The sequence below is a fragment of the Anguilla rostrata genome, chromosome 14 (assembly GCF_018555375.3).
Source record: "Anguilla rostrata isolate EN2019 chromosome 14, ASM1855537v3, whole genome shotgun sequence".
NCBI lineage: Eukaryota > Metazoa > Chordata > Actinopteri > Anguilliformes > Anguillidae > Anguilla > Anguilla rostrata.
In genome coordinates, this window is record NC_057946.1 from 35,201,404 (window position 1) to 35,218,254 (window position 16,851).

Here is a 16,851-nt window from a genome sequence, read left to right on the forward strand (position 1 = left end):
CCTGAGTAGACTGTGAGTACCATGCGTGCAGTGTGTGTTGAATGAGTAAAGCATGAGTTGAATGTGAGAAGGGCCTGAGTAGACTGTGAGTACCATGCGTGCAGTGTGTGTTGAATGAGTAAAGCATGAGTTGAATGTGAGAAGGGCCTGAGTAGACTGTGAGTACCATGCGTGCAGTGTGTGTTGAATGAGTAAAGCATGAGTTGAATGTGAGAAGGGCTTGAGTAGACTGTGAGTACCATGTGTGTAGTGTGTGCTGAATGAGTAAAGCATGAGTTGAATGTGAGAAGGGCCTGAGTAGACTGTGAGTACCATGCGTGCAGTGTGTGTTGAATGAGTAAAGCATGAGTTGAATGTGAGAAGGGCCTGAGTAGACTGTGAGTACCATGCGTGCAGTGTGTGTTGAATGAGTAAAGCATGAGTTGAATGTGAGAAGGGCTTGAGTAGACTGTGAGTACCATGTGTGTAGTGTGTGCTGAATGAGTAAAGCATGAGTTGAATGTGAGAAGGGCCTGAGTAGACTGCGAGTACCATGTGTGTAGTGTGTGTGGAATGAGTAAAGCATGAGTTGAATGTGAGAAGGGCCTGAGTAGACTGTGAGTACCATGTGTGTAGTGTGTGCTGAATGAGTAAAGCATGAGTTGAATGTGAGAAGGGCCTGAGTAGACTGTGAGTACCATGTGTGTAGTGTGTGCTGAATGAGTAAAGCATGAGTTGAATGTGAGAAGGGCCTGAGTAGACTGTGAGTACCATGCGTGCAGTGTGTGTTGAATGAGTAAAGCATGAGTTGAATGTGAGAAGGGCCTGAGTAGACTGTGAGTACCATGCGTGCAGTGTGTGTTGAATGAGTAAAGCATGAGTTGAATGTGAGAAGGGCCTGAGTAGACTGTGAGTACCATGCGTGCAGTGTGTGTTGAATGAGTAAAGCATGAGTTGAATGTGAGAAGGGCTTGAGTAGACTGTGAGTACCATGTGTGTAGTGTGTGCTGAATGAGTAAAGCATGAGTTGAATGTGAGAAGGGCCTGAGTAGACTGTGAGTACCATGCGTGCAGTGTGTGTTGAATGAGTAAAGCATGAGTTGAATGTGAGAAGGGCTTGAGTAGACTGTGAGTACCATGTGTGTAGTGTGTGCTGAATGAGTAAAGCATGAGTTGAATGTGAGAAGGGCCTGAGTAGACTGTGAGTACCATGCGTGCAGTGTGTGTTGAATGAGTAAAGCATGAGTTGAATGTGAGAAGGGCCTGAGTAGACTGTGAGTACCATGCGTGCAGTGTGTGTTGAATGAGTAAAGCATGAGTTGAATGTGAGAAGGGCCTGAGTAGACTGTGAGTACCATGTGTGTAGTGTGTGTTGAATGAGTAAAGCATGAGTTGAATGTGAGAAGGGCCTGAGTAGACTGTGAGTACCATGTGTGTAGTGTGTGCTGAATGAGTAAAGCATGAGTTGAATGTGAGAAGGGCCTGAGTAGACTGTGAGTACCATGTGTGTAGTGGTGTAGAATGAGTAAAGCATGAGTTGAATGTGAGAAGGGCCTGAGTAGACTGTGAGTACCATGCGTGCAGTGTGTGTTGAATGAGTAAAGCATGAGTTGAATGTGAGAAGGGCCTGAGTAGACTGTGAGTACCATGCGTGCAGTGTGTGTTGAATGAGTAAAGCATGAGTTGAATGTGAGAAGGGCCTGAGTAGACTGTGAGTACCATGCGTGCAGTGTGTGTTGAATGAGTAAAGCATGAGTTGAATGTGAGAAGGGCTTGAGTAGACTGTGAGTACCATGTGTGTAGTGTGTGCTGAATGAGTAAAGCATGAGTTGAATGTGAGAAGGGCCTGAGTAGACTGTGAGTACCATGCGTGCAGTGTGTGTTGAATGAGTAAAGCATGAGTTGAATGTGAGAAGGGCCTGAGTAGACTGTGAGTACCATGTGTGTAGTGTGTGCTGAATGAGTAAAGCATGAGTAGACTGTGAGTACGGTACCTTGGCTCCGTGTTTCTGCAGAACCTCCACGATGTCATTGTGGGCCCTCTCTGCAGCAACATGAAGAGCGGTCATAAAACTGCAGAGAGAGAGAGAGAGACACAAAGAGAGAGGGAAAAGGAGATGGTAGTTAAGAGTCAGTGTCCCAGAGAAGAGCAATGCCTGATTCAGTGTCTCAGAGAAAAGAGAGTCTCAGAGGGCAGGTGTTTGAGCTTCCTGTTTGAGCCGGTGTCTCGGGCTGGGACTCACTCTTTGTTCTTCTCGTTGACGTTGGCTCCTTTGCGCAGCAGCAGCTCGGTCACCTGCTTGCGTTTGGGGTGCGGGGAGGCCACTGCGCAGTGCTGCAGAGACAGAGGGTAAACCAACCCGCCGCCATTAATGTCTTCTCCATTGTGTAGCTCACTATACCTGATGCATTACTGTGTTATAAACCATCACGGAGTCCTGGGTTCCTCGTGTCTATACACAAGGAATTACTCATGTTATAAACCCCTAAATCCAATGTATTGCTATGCTATAAACACATCACTTAGTCCTGGGTTCAGCAGGTCTATACGCAAGGTACTATGTTACAAACCCCTACATCAGGGGTGTCAAACTTCAGGCCTGGAGGGCTGCAGTGTCTGCTGGTATTTGTGGTTTCCTTTCAAGCGGAAGCTAATTAAGGCTTTGAGAACAAAGTGTGTGGACTCTTTAGCTAATCAATGACTTGAATGAATCACTCGTGCTGAAATGCACCAAAAACCAGCAAACCTTAGTTTGACACCCCTGCCCTACGAGGAATTATTACTATGTTATAAACCCGACGCTGAGGCCTGGGTTCCTTGGGTATATATGCAGGGTATTAAGTAATGAATCCCCGTAGGTTTAAATGTATTATCTCTAGTACACCATCTCTGAGGCCTTTGTTCTATAAGCAGGGTTTTATTGTGTGATAAATCCTCATATGTAATGCATTACTATGTTATAAAGCCATCTCTGCAGGGATATATGTAAGGTATTAGTTCTGTTATAAACCCCAATATGTTTTATGTTCGTAGACCGTCTCTGAGACACGGGCTCTGTAAGTAGGGTATTACTGCGCCATAAAACTGCAGTGTAATGTAATGTATCACTGCTTTATAACGCATCTCTGAGACCTGAGTTCTACAAGTCCTGTATTATTGTGCTAGAAATCCAGGGGATGCCCCAATATGAACATTTCTGGCCGATACCGATTTCCGGTTATTTGGGGGGAACATCAGAGGAAGTTTGGTGGTACAGCTTCCATACATTTTTTGTTCAACTGTTTAAAATCTTGCCATTCTAAAAAAACACAAAAGTAATCCAGCAACGATAATGACATTTCTTCACACAACATGCAACACAAAATGGATTCCTTCAACAGAACGTGTATTCCTGAAATATGTTAAATAAAATGCATTCCTCCTACTGAAAATGCATTCCTGAAATATCAGTGTTTCCCCGAGAATTTTTTTCAGGCCCCGTGCCCAGCACAGAAAAACCCATAAACAGACGCGGGCACACGCAGGGTGGCATATTGGCGCGGTCGGGTGGTGCAGCAGGCGTTCTGCTATTCATATTTGTGTTCAAATTTATGTTTGCTCTGTATAGTCAAGACTATTGACAGCGCAAACAAGAGTCATACAATGACACTGCGGTTCCACAAGAAAACATCAGAAACTTACTTTCACTGAGATGCCTTGGAGAAGACAGATACAGAAAGCCAGCATGACTCCGCTGTCATCGCATCGAGTTTCCCAGGCAACAACATCGAGCTCGACTTACGTCTCAGAACAGTGCCCCGCACGGCTCCCGAGCACAAACGATTATTGATTTCCAAATGGAGAGATATCTGCTATTATTTCTGCCATTTTAAAACAGGATTTTGTCAGTCCGGAAACACTGAATATGGAAAACAGCGTACAATCATTTTTGTATCTGACTGGCAATTGAAAACCAATTCTTGGATTACAAATAAGTAGCGAACTTCTTGACTTTCGCCTGACAGGACATAGTGGTAGCTGACCGTCGGATGTTCACTGGATCAGTGGACAGTGCACATTGTTAATTTATCGGCAGATAGCAGCCGTTGGTTGATACATGGGTGCATCCCTAATAAACCCCCATGAGTAGCGTATCACACCGTTACAGAGCGTCTGTGAGCGGCTGGGACTCACCAGCGCCGTCTCGTGGGACTGCGGGTGCTTGAAGTTGATGATCTCCAGGGCGAGGGTCTTCTTCACCTTGGCCATGTCTGCCTCGCGGGCAGCCTGCAGGAGGGAGTGGCCCTTGAACTCATCTGCCAGGTAAGGAGGGAGGGAGGAGGAGGGGGAGAGAGAGGAGAGAGAGAGAGTGGGAGACAAGGAGGAGAGGGGAGAGAGAGAGACAAAAGGCAGAGGGAGAAGGGAGAGAGAGGGGAGCAAGAAAGAGAGAAAGGGGGCAGAGAGGGTAGGAGACGAGGAGAAAAAAAGGGAGAGAGAAAGAGAGCGAGAGGGAGGGAGGAGGAGACAGAGTGAGAGAGACATGTTAACATTTCTTTCAGCAACACTTTTACGAGATTTTTTTTCTTGGTTATATAAAAATGTACAATTACAGTGTGTTTTTGTGTTTCACATTCTTAACAGCTAATTTTTTGCAAAGTATGTTTAATTTTTCCACATTTTAATTATTATATTCCATATCACGCTACTGTTATTACACTTAGATTGTTTTTTTTTTTAATGGAGTCGCTTAAATCTCATTTTTATCCACGTTTCTGTGAAGGGTGTTAGAAGCATGTGTAAAATGCACTTTAAATTCAGATAACCTCACAAGCTGAAATTGGACCACCTGCAGTGAGAGTGCTTTGAGATTAAAGATCCCATCAGTCCCCAAACCCCAGAGGCTGATGGGATCGTAGACCTGCCGAAGCTATCGTTTGATGAGTCAGCATCCTTCGCTAACGTGGGCTAGCGGCTTACGTTTAAAAGTGTATTTATAATTGTGAGCGTTTCACCGAAGACAATAATGTGATGCTTCTGTCTCAAGGGTAAAAACAACAATATGCAACCCAGGTTTAAACAACTCAGGATTTTACTTTTTTTTTCTTCAGATGAATTCTTCACAGGAAAGACGGGTTTTCAGACCCTAAACGTCTCTCAGCCAGAGGCAGAGAACTCATAAGCCTCAGTCATAAACATAAACACACACACACACACACACCAAGAGCTTTTACCCTCTCGGACAGCTGAGTCAGGAGTAAATGTTCAGCAGTAAAGCCAAACACTAACACTAGTGGCCCCCAGAGGCACTTACGGCCAGAAAATTAGTGTTTGCAGAGTAATCAGGACAAATCACATCGCTCTGTCTGAGCACAGCTCCACTCTGCAGCTCTGTAGCACTCCATAGGCTGCGCTCAGTAATGTGCATCAATCAATCAAATTTTATTTGTATAGCGTATTTTACAACAGTTGTCACAATACGCTTTACAGACAACCCTGGCCTAAACCCCCACAGGAGCAAGCCTAGGGCAACAGTGGCAAGGAAAAACTCCCTGTGGCAGATGGGGAGAAACCTTGGAAGGAACCAGGCTCAAGGGGGAAACCCATCCTCCTCTGGTCGGCTCAGGGTGCCGACTGGTGACCAGCATGTCAGGCAGATTTGACCTGGATGACCTCTGACCCCCAACAGGCTGTTTAGACTCAGACCTGGAGCTATTGCACGCCTGAAGCCCAGCTGTACCCAAACCTTCACCACTCCCTGTCGCTCTGGCAACCAAGCAGCACCACCATAGCGACAGGGGACGACTCCCGAAGGACCGCGATCTGAAACCTCAGACGGGCACTTTCATTTGCCAACACAATTCCACCTCCCTCTGAGGTCACCAATCAGAGCATTGGCGGCCTGCTGCTACAGCAGCACCGACAGCCGTGGCCTCAAAGGAAACAGGCATTCTTCCCAAAACCCGCAAGGACCCCCTGCTGACCCCCACGCTCCCCCCGACGGGGCACAGGGAGCCATCCGGTTTCCAGTCTGTGGGACGTACCCCGGGCCCGACGCTCATGCAGTATACATGGGCCCATCTCGGGCGGGAGCCCCCACAGACCCCCCCGGGCCCTTTTACACAGGCTGCTGGGCGGGATCTCGATGTTTCACGGCAGGGAAGCAGTGTCATGCGCTGGAAGCCATCGGCCGCAGTGATCCCACGCTGCACTGAGCTTAACACGCCCTGACAGACCCCACCAACTCTGCGTGCTTCACTACACAGTCAGAGGCAGATTAGACACGAGAGGAACTCTACTGTCGCTGGAGAATGTGTCATTGTGTGGGTGCTGAGCGTGTGCGAGCGTGTGCGTGTGTGTATGAGAGAACGTGTGTGTGTGTGTGGGTGCTGAGCGTGTGCGAGTGTGTGCGTGTGTGTGAGAGAGCGTGTGTGTGTGTGTGCGTGTGTCAGTGTGTGTGTGTGTGCGTGTGTGTGTGAGTGTATGCGTGTCTGTGTGAGTGTATGCGTGTCTGTGTGTGTGTGAGAGAGCGTGTGTGTGTGTGTGTGTGTGTGTGTGTGTGTGTGCATGTGTGTGTGTGAGTGTGTGTGACTGTATGCGTGTCTGTGTGCACGCGCGCGTGCGTGCGTGCGTGTCTGTGTCTCGAGATGCAGGTTAGCGAGTGCATGCTTGCACATCTGCTCGTATTTGTAGCACAGTGTGTGTCTGCACAGAGATGTCCTGTCTATAGCACGGTGAGCTGTGTTAAGATCTGTATCTGTGATGCGATTCTCCATGATTAATTCATTCCTTAATTAACTGGTACCAATGACACCCAGTGCCCTCCCTGCGAACAGGGAGAGGCTGATACATGCTCAGAGTGGAGAGACAAAGTGTTCCCGTAATGTGTGTGTAGTTACCTACAGGTGAGGGGTGTGTAGTTAAAGGTGAGGTGTGTGTGTGTGTGTGTGTAGTTACTCACAGGTGAGGTGTGTGTGTAGTTACTCACAGGTGAAGCATGTGTGAGGTTACAGGTGAAGTGTGTGTGTAGTTACTCACAGGTGAGGCGTGTGTGTGTGTAGTTACTCACAGGTGAGGTGTGTGTAGTTAAAGGTGAAACGTGTGTGTGTAGTAACTCACAGGTGAGGTGTGTGTAGTTAAAGGTGAGGCGTGTGTGTGTAGTAACTCACAGGTGAGGTGTGTGTGTGTAGTAACTCACAGGTGAGGTGTGTGTAGTTAAAGGTGAGGCGTGTGTGTGTAGTAACTCACAGGTGAGGTGTGTGTAGTTAAAGGTGAGGCGTGTGTGTGTAGTAACTCACAGGTGAGGTGTGTGTAGTTAAAGGTGAGGCGTGTGTGTGTAGTAACTCACAGGTGAGGTGTGTGTAGTTAAAGGTGAGGCGTGTGTGTGTAGTAACTCACAGGTGAGGTGTGTGTAGTTAAAGGTGAGGCGCGTGTGTGTAGTAACTCACAGGTGAGGTGTGTGTGTGTAGTAACTCACAGGTGAGGTGTGTGTAGTTAAAGGTGAGGCGTGTGTGTGTAGTAACTCACAGGTGAGGTGTGTGTAGTTAAAGGTGAGGCGTGTGTGTGTAGTAACTCACAGGTGAGGTGTGTGTAGTTAAAGGTGAGGCGTGTGTGTGTAGTAACTCACAGGTGAGCCGCTCCTTGAGCTCGGGGGCAGGCGCCATGTCGATGGCGCTCTTGCTGTGGCAGTTGGCGAGGGTGGGGTCGGCGCCGTGACTCAGCAGCAGGGAGCACACCTCCACGCGGTTCTTGGAGGCGGCCTCGTGGAGCGGGGTGAACTGCCACAGGTCCATGGCGTTTACACAGGCCCCGTGCTGCGGGGGGAGGGGGAGGGGGGGGTTACATTTACATACCCAACTCTGCTCACTCAGGAAATCAAAACCTTGAAGGTGGGTTCCAGGTGAAGCCCCAGTCCATGATGAGAAGAAGTAACACAGAAAATCTAAGGTGGCTCATCGACTCAGAACCATCCTACAGCCCTTTGCAGAAGACTCATCGACTCAGAACCATCCTACAGCCCTTTGCAGAAGACTCATCGACTCAGAACCATCCTACAGCCCTTTGCAGAAGACTCATCGACTCAGAACCATCCTACAGCCCTTTGCAGAAGACTCATCGACTCAGAACCATCCTACAGCCCTTTGCAGAAGACTCATCGACTCAGAACCATCCTACAGCCCTTTGCAGAAGACTCATCGACTCAGAACCATCCTACAGCCCTTTGCAGAAGACTCATCGACTCAGAACCATCCTACAGCTCTTTGCAGAAGACTCATCGACTCAGAACCATCCTACAGCCCTTTGCAGAAGACTCATCGACTCAGAACCATCCTACAGCCCTTTGCAGAAGACCTCATCGACTCAGAACCATCCTACAGCCCTTTGCAGAAGACTCATCGACTCAGAACCATCCTACAGCCCTTTGCAGAAGACTCATCGACTCAGAACCATCCTACAGCCCTTTGCAGAAGACTCATCGACTCAGAACCATCCTACAGCCCTTTGCAGAAGACTCATCGACTCAGAACCATCCTACAGCCCTTTGCAGAAGACTCATCGACTCAGAACCATCCTACAGCCCTTTGCAGAAGACTCATCGACTCAGAACCATCCTACAGCCCTTTGCAGAAGACTCATCGACTCAGAACCATCCTACAGCCCTTTGCAGAAGACTCATCGACTCAGAACCATCCTACAGCCCTTTGCAGAAGACTCATCGACTCAGAACCATCCTACAGCCCTTTGCAGAAGACTCATCGACTCAGAACCATCCTACAGCCCTTTGCAGAAGACTCATCGACTCAGAACCATCCTACAGCTGTTCACTTTGATGATAAATGGACCTGGGAAAGGCAGGCAGGACATGACGGTGAGCAGTGGTGTGTGTGTACGTGTGCGTGTGTGTCTGCACACGCATGCTCGCGCTTACCTTGAGGAGCAGCTCGGTGACCTCGTAGTGTCCGTAGGAGCAGGCGTTGTGCAGAGGGACGAGGCCGCTGTGGGACAAAGGGAAGGGGGGGACAGGACGGTGACTCCCCTAATTTAGGCCTTACGTATCCTGTCTGAAAACGCCGCAGCCTCGCTGCAGGCTCGAGGACCCTGGAGCAGCGGTCCAGGAGCGCCAAGCCGAAAGCCTGGCCAGGCACATCAGCAGCCAGCGCCTTTCAGATTCCCCATTAGCGCACGCACTGATAAAACGGGCACAAGCAACGTCTCTTCAGATGAAGAAGTGTGATCCATTCATTTAACCACAACGGACTGATAAGAGAGGGAGGAGAGGCAGGATGGATTCACTGGAGAAGCTCTGCCTGCAGTCAAACACCCAGCAGACCCAACAGGCAAAGCCCTCCCTCATCCTGTTTCCCTTAAACACCACGTGCGGCCATAATCTAAATGCTGAATGCGCAGGGGAGCTAACAAATGTTTTAATAGTTATACAGGAAAAAAACCCAGAGAGAAGAAATACTATGATAATAGGGCGATTCTATTAATTTTAAATGAGTTTTTTTCCATTCAGAAAGCAATACAAGATCTTCTACTGCCCATTACTGGATAAAAAAATCAGATAAAAAAGGTATTTAAAAAAAAAAAAGTAGCACCTCTTTATCTTGTGGGTAAATGGGCACAAATGTTAAATGCAAGTTAAAAAGTGACTGCACAGGGTCTACGTTCTTTTTTATCGTTTTCCTCCCCTGGCCTCTGGTGAGTTGTAATCAACAGTTCCAATTGGAGTACCCTGATTACAGAATGAAGAACCAGCACTGCAGGTTTTAATGCTTGATTCACCTGACAAACCTAACCTTAAATCTTGTGGGGGACATGCATGAATACTGAATGAGATAAAAGCAGGGCTGTAATGAGCCGGCAGACTGATTAAACCAGAGGTTCTAATCCAGATGAGAGCAGTTTTAAGCAGGGAGGTACAGATCAAAGTGCCCCAGCTCACCTGCAGGACGAGCTTCAAATCAAGGAAGGAAAAATTCACCATATTGTAATAAAATTCCCATCGAGCATTTCACCAACATCGTATAGACTTCAAACACAATAACTGTGCAATGAATTATGGGAGCTTGAGTCAAGGTAAACATGGAATTGGCTGTGAAACTTTCAAGATGAACATTGTAAAGGCTATTATATGTACACATGCACATACACACACTCATGTATACACGCACGTATGCGCAGACACACACATGCACTCACGCATGCACACACACGCACTCACTCATGCACTCACACACAAACACATGCATGCACAAACACATGCACCCGCGCACACACGCACACACATACACACACACACGCACTTGCACATGCACGCAAGCACACACACGCATTCACGCACGCACAAATACACATGCACATGCACTCACTCTCTCACGCACACACACCTACCCTTTGTCCTTGGCGTGGACGTCGGCGCCATGCTGCAGCAGGAGCTGAACGATTCGGACCCGGTTGTAACCTGCGGCCAGGTGCAGGGGCGTGGACTGCAACAGAGAGGGGAGAGAAGACGGTGAGACACAGAGAACAGACTCTACCTCACAACACGCAGCACCCCCTAGGGGACCGGAGCAGAGTGAGACGCATTAGCCAGCGTTTTTAACAGCAACCAGCTGGCAATGACTGTAAAATAGGGCATGGATCTGGAGTGGGCACTCCACCATCTTCACCTGAGAGAGTCGGTCTGTGAGTGGAGTGGGGCTTCGCTCCCTTGGAGAGGTCGGTCTCCCCACCGATACACCAGCCAATCAACACAAAGCTCACCGACATAACTCCGCCCCCTCTCCCTCCAGAATCTGCAGCAGTCACAGAGCCCTCTCCGAGCTGCCCAATCTCACTCATACTCTCAGGTCTCCCAGTAAGACTGCTCAATAAGACCCAGAAGCAGAGCTTACATTAGTCCAGGCAGTTATGATCAGCTTGGAAGATGTAGGAAGCAGAACAACAGAAACTATATATGTATACTCTGGGTGTATGTTCTTCGGACTGATCTTTTTATGCGTGAGTGTGTCATGTGCAGACCTGGATCAAATACATATTTGTTTTGGATTTAAATATTTTTCTACGCTTTACTGATCTTGTCAGGTATACTGGAACGAATGAAATACTCTCAAAAAGTGCAAACCCCACCTTCTGGTCATGTTGACAGGCTCAATTACACCAAGCAAGATCAACAGAGCACAGAAAAGTATTTGAATCCAAAACAAATACGTATTTGACCCAGGTCTGGTAATGTGCAATACAGCCTATGTACAGCCTTGGATCATGTGGATATTACATAATTTGAAACCATGGTCAATAATCATAAATACTGCATCAGGTCTAAGTCTAAAAAGCAAATCTGAACTCAACTCAAAGTCTAAAAATCAAGTCCAAAATCTTTCTTGGCTGATTCCTCCAAAAATAAACTACTTCAAAGCTGATACGAGGGAGAGCCCTGAAGCTGTACCTTCAAGTGTGCACTGCAACGAAAAGCCATTAACAGCTTGAAATGTGCGAACGTGTCACGTTAAATTAGTTAGTACTCTTCACACTGAAGTTACTTTACACCTTTTCCACAAGCGCTAGAGGCAGCAACTTCAGCATTTCCCTAAACACCAACAATTAATAAAAAAACCAGAGAAATCTGAAAATAGACGGGAGGCACAGGAACGTTACTGTACAGGACAGCTGGAGAGACCGATGCATAGCTCGGCAGCCTAACACAAACGTGGAGTCAGTCAGCCAAAGTGCACCAGACACCAGAGAGACAAAATAAAAGAGCAGGGACCAGGATGGGAGCGCCATCCAGGGAGGAACCGGCTGAGGGGTCCGATCAGGACCATGATGCATTTCACCCGCAATATCAGGCCTGCAGTACCAAACACAGTTAGGCCTGCAGCACCAAACACAGTTTGGCCTGCAGCACCAAACACAGTTAGGCCTGCGGCACCAAATGCAGTTAGGCCAGCAGCACCAAACGCAGTTAGGCCAGCAGCACCAAACGCAGTTAGGCCAGCAGCACCAAACACAGTTCGGCCTGTAGCACCAAACCTCAATTAAGCCTGCAGCACCAAACACAGTTAGGCCTGCAGCACCAAACACAGTTAAGCCTGCAGCACCAAACCTAAATTAAACCTGCAGCACCAAACACGGTTAGGCCTGCAGCACCAAACACAGTTAAGCCTGCAGTACCAAACACAGTTAAGCTTGCAGCACCAAACACAGTTAGGCCTGAGGCACCAAACAAAGTTTGGCCTGCAGCACCAAACCTCAATTAAGCCTGCAGCACCAAACACAGTTAGGTCTGCAGCACCCAACACAGTTAGGCCTGCAGCACCAAACACAGTTAGGTGTGCAGCACCAAACACAGTCAGGCCTGCAGCACCAAACACGGATGAGTTATTTTTTCCTTCTCAGATTTCAGGCAAGAGTTTGTTGCCTTGAACAAATGTTCTGCCCACAAAGAAATATCATGACGAATCACAGTTTGACATTTATTTCGTCTGACAAGACTGACAAAATGCAGAAACAAGCTTTTTTTCCGCATGCAAATACATTAAAAACACAGAAAACAAACAGGAAACAAAGCTAACCAAAGTGGGAAGGAAATGAAAAATGGATTTAATTCATTAGGAGAGAAAGTGGCTCAAGCTATGGGGGTGGGGAGGGGGAGGGGTGGTCGCCATGGTGTTAAAGAGTGCAGGAAGGGGGTGTGTGTAGCGGCTCCTGGGGGGAAGCAGGCAATTTGGATCTCCCTCCTGTGGCCCCGCCCCTCCCCACCACACCCCGCTCACACACATACAAACAGGAGTGCTGGCTGGGAGATGAGGTGTGACCCAGGTCCAAAATGTGCATTTAACAAGTCAGAGCCAGCTTACTGATTTTAAAAAAATCCAACCAAAACGTAAAAAATGAACAAAAAGAATGAAAACCCACAAAAGTGCATTAATCTAAGAGCTGATACTTAAAATAAACTTACCAGCATTTTTTGAGATGTCGACTGATAGGCAATGTCACCAGAATCACAAAAAAGAAAAACACAAAAAACAACAACAAAAAAAAGAACACAAAATGATAAAATGAAGGCATCATATTATCACCTCAATGAGATCTCACAGCACCTCTTAATTAACTGTTTTTTAATTTCATTTAAAGATAAAAACTTTGTGATGAAATTTGTGATGAAACAGAAATTAGTGCCAATAGTAAGCAGGGGCAGTAAGGTGTAGAAAGCTGTATCTATGAAGAGCTGCCTTTTCTATACGCAGTAAGGTTTAGAAAGCGCATCTGTAAAGACAGACAATACCGAGAAACAACACTCGCTGAATTCCATCATTAAAACTGAAGGAAAACGCTGCGTGGAAAGATCCGACCAGACACTGATAATGCTAACGTGAAGAATCATAGATCTTAATGCGCTGATGCTAACACGGCGACCAGCAGATCCTAATGTGTTAATATCATTAACACGGTCAGGGTTTTTCCTGCATTGAAATGTCTTAGACGGGCCGCATAAGTGTTTACCAAGCCGCTTCTATGAGAAATTGCGAGAAAAAAAACCCAACAGAACGATTAAAAATGGTCTGTGAATTTATTTATACAATTCCGCCATGAATGATACTGCACATCGAGTTTTCAAAGGTTCAAAATGTCTAGTTTACCTGCATTCACATGCTAAGCTATCTGCAGAAGAATCCGCTTAACTGCGTTAAAAAAACGAAACGGACAGAGTGCCGAGGACCGCGCGTGGCGCTCAAGCGTCCGTAATCAGCGTGATTTTCAAGAAAACCACCTACCTTCATAAGCTTTTGTGTCTTTATAGGGCAAATGTCGGTTTATTTATACCACACTTGCCAACTTTTAACGTATATTTATAGATAATTATGCAATTGGAGATAATGACCTGAAAACATCCAAAATATGCGCTAATGGTTTATGCAAATATGCAATCTCTTAACAATGGAATGAATGGGAAATGGTTCGGGATTTGGCAATTCTATGCAAATACCTGAATTATGCGATAATCCATTTCGCAATTAAATGGATTCTGCTGTATTAACCTACACTGTTTTTGCCCATCTGTGTAGATTGAACTCAGAAATAAAATGTGTGAACTGGACTTAATGTGTTCATGGCTATGGATAACTGTTACATAATGAGTATTGTACCTAATCAGTGGTTTGTAGTTGTTCCAATAACCTTCAGTATGCACTTATTGTATGTCACTGAATAAATAAATGTCATGTAAATGTAATAAAATTCCAAAAAGCCTTTAATGTTGTCTAGGGTACAAGTAATACATACCACCAGTAATAAAAAGGATGGAGCAAGCATTTATTTTTATGAATGAATGCATCAAAATAATTTAAATACAGTAAGCTGGCATTTTTGAGGATTAATTTAGTTAAAAGGTAATTGATACTCTACGCTAAGTTGTGAGTGACAAGAATGAAATGCATTTCAAGACAATACAATTCCAAATACCACTATTCCTGTAGAATGACCCCCTTACAATGTGTAAATCCTTTAGTATAGGCTATATTTCCTCTCCAATTCTGGTACTTACAATCAATAACCCTCCAATAAATATTTAAATGACTCCAATTATTTATTTTATCTCTTGAACACCAGGACTTTACATTCTAAATGTAGCTAAATATAGGGAGATTGTTGACGGTGGCAGTAAAGCTGAACTGACTGCAGTCGCTATCACACAGTCACCACCTAAGCCCAGTTTGAGCCAGGAAAAACCCTGTGTTGGCCAGTAATGTTAACATGCTAACTAGCAGTTGTTAATTTGCACAGTACTGTTAGCCGTTAATGTTGACATGGCGACCAACAGACCTTAAAGTGCACAGTACTGTTAACCGGTAATACTGACATGGTGAACAGCAGCTCTTAATGTGCACGGTACTGTTAGCCGCTAATGCTAACTGTGAAAAGCAGATCTTAATGTGCACGGTACTGTTGTGCTGATAATTCATTCACGGCAAGCAGCAGACATTAATGAGCATGGCGCTGTTAGCAAATAATGCTAACAGGAAGAGGCCAGTGAGGTGAACAGCACGGTGCTGGTAAGGGCTGTGGGCTGGGGACAGCTTCTCTACAGCAGCTCCACGGAGGTCATTAGTTCTACATCTCTGAGCTCCACCAACATGACTGCAGGAGAAGCCAGCCCTCATGCCTATCTTTCAATACACAGACCACACCCCTGCTCCGTGTGTGACTGTATGTCTGTATGTGTGTTTCTATGAGTGCGTGTGTGTGTGTGTGTGCGTGTACGTCTGTATGTGTGTGTGTCTATGAGTGTGTGTGGGCATGTGTGTGTGCGTGTACGTCTGTATGTGTGTGTGTGTGTCTATGAGCGTGTGTGTAGGCATGTGTGTGTGTGTGTGTGTGTGTGTGTGTATGTGCACGTCTGTATGTGTCTATGAGCGTGTGTATGGGCATGCGTGTGTGTGTGTGGGGGCATGTGTGTGTATGTGCGTGTGTGTGTGCATATGTGTCTGTGTGTGTGTGCATATGTGTCTATGTGTGTATGCGTGTGTGTGTGTGTATGTGTGTATGTGTGTGTGTGTGTGGGCATGTGTGTGTATGTGTGTGTGTATGCTCTGCTGTACATTTACGTGCTTGTGTGAGCCACCTCCATGGCGGGGATCCTGCCGCTCCACAGTGCCAGCGGTCTAATCTACAGGCGCTCCATGTCCTTCAGCCGCCGAGCTGATCTGGCTCACGCTGAGGCGCGGTGATAAAACACGCGCGCTGAAGGCAGGTTTCCTGCGTTTACAGCCTCTCCGGCGGCTTGTCTCCGAGATCATTTAACAGGAAGAATCCTCCACTCGCAGGCGGGCTGGAGACCTTCGAGAAACCCGCAGCCACTGAAGCTTTCACAGCCGCCGGCCGCAAATCTCTCGCCCCGGCCCGGACGGACGTAACTCCGCGGGACGGACACAAACACGCTCCGCATCCAAGGGCTTTCAGGCGGGGAGGGGGTGGTGTGGGGGTGGGGGGGGGGGTGTTGGGTTCTCGTTCGACCCAAAAACGTTCTGCGGCCGTATAAATGCATCAAACCCAAAGGGCCGGTCCTCTGTTTGGGCAGCGCGGTGCGAGTGATCGAGGCTCCTCTCAGAGCGCAGGGTTTACTGCGCCGGTAATAAGGCCGGGCCTGTGGAGCGTCTCTTTCCTCTGAATTCACACTGGAATGATGACGCCATCGGGACTTCAGGAATTCACACGGCTGGCTCGCACGGCTGGCTCGCACGGCTGGCTCGCACGGCTGGCTCGCACGGCTGGCTCGCACGGCTGGCTCGCACGGCTGGCTCGCACGGCTGGATCGCACGGCTGGCTCGCACGGCTGGCTCACACGGCTGGCTCACACGGCTGGCTCACACGGCTGGCTCACACGGCTGGCTCACACGGCTGGCTCACACGACTGGTACACAGGCTGGCTCGCACGGCTGGCTCACACGGCTGGCTCACACGGCTGGCTCACACGACTGGTACACACGGCTGGCTCGCACGGCTGGCTCACACGGCTGGCTCGCACGGCTGGATCACACGGCTGGCTCACACGGCTGGCTCGCACGGCTGGCTCACACGGCTGGCTCACACGGCTGGCTCGCACGGCTGGCTCGCACGGCTGGCTCGCACGGCTGGATCGCACGGCTGGCTCCACGGCTGGCCGCCACGGCTGGCTCACACGCGACTGGTACACACGGCTCGGCTCGCACGGCTGGCTCACACGCGACTGGACACACGCTGGCTCACACGACTGGCAAGTGCACACCTGGCTGTACACGGCTGGCTCACACGGCTGGCTCACACGACTGGCTCACACGGCTGGCTCACACGGCTGGTACACACGGCTGGCTCACACGGCTGGCTCACACGGCTGGCTCACACGGCTGGCT

At 48.0% G+C, this 16,851-nt stretch overlaps 1 protein-coding gene across 2 annotated transcripts in view; it reads right to left on the reverse strand.

Moving 5' to 3' along the window:
* The window catches only part of tnksa (tankyrase, TRF1-interacting ankyrin-related ADP-ribose polymerase a), a 135,951-nt gene that overhangs the window by 23,846 nt on the left and 95,254 nt on the right, over positions 1 to 16,851 (reverse strand). The window contains exons 6-12 of one of the 2 annotated variants that reach the window (XM_064308739.1): positions 12,921 to 12,941; positions 10,352 to 10,446; positions 8,886 to 8,952; positions 7,584 to 7,770; positions 4,154 to 4,275; positions 2,223 to 2,314; positions 1,974 to 2,052 (exon numbers count right to left, since the gene is read on the reverse strand). In XM_064308739.1, the coding sequence (XP_064164809.1) occupies positions 1,974 to 2,052; positions 2,223 to 2,314; positions 4,154 to 4,275; positions 7,584 to 7,770; positions 8,886 to 8,952; positions 10,352 to 10,446; positions 12,921 to 12,941 (663 nt within the window). The remainder of the gene's footprint in view (positions 1 to 1,973; positions 2,053 to 2,222; positions 2,315 to 4,153; positions 4,276 to 7,583; positions 7,771 to 8,885; positions 8,953 to 10,351; positions 10,447 to 12,920; positions 12,942 to 16,851) is intronic. The other variant, XM_064308740.1, reaches the window with a different exon arrangement.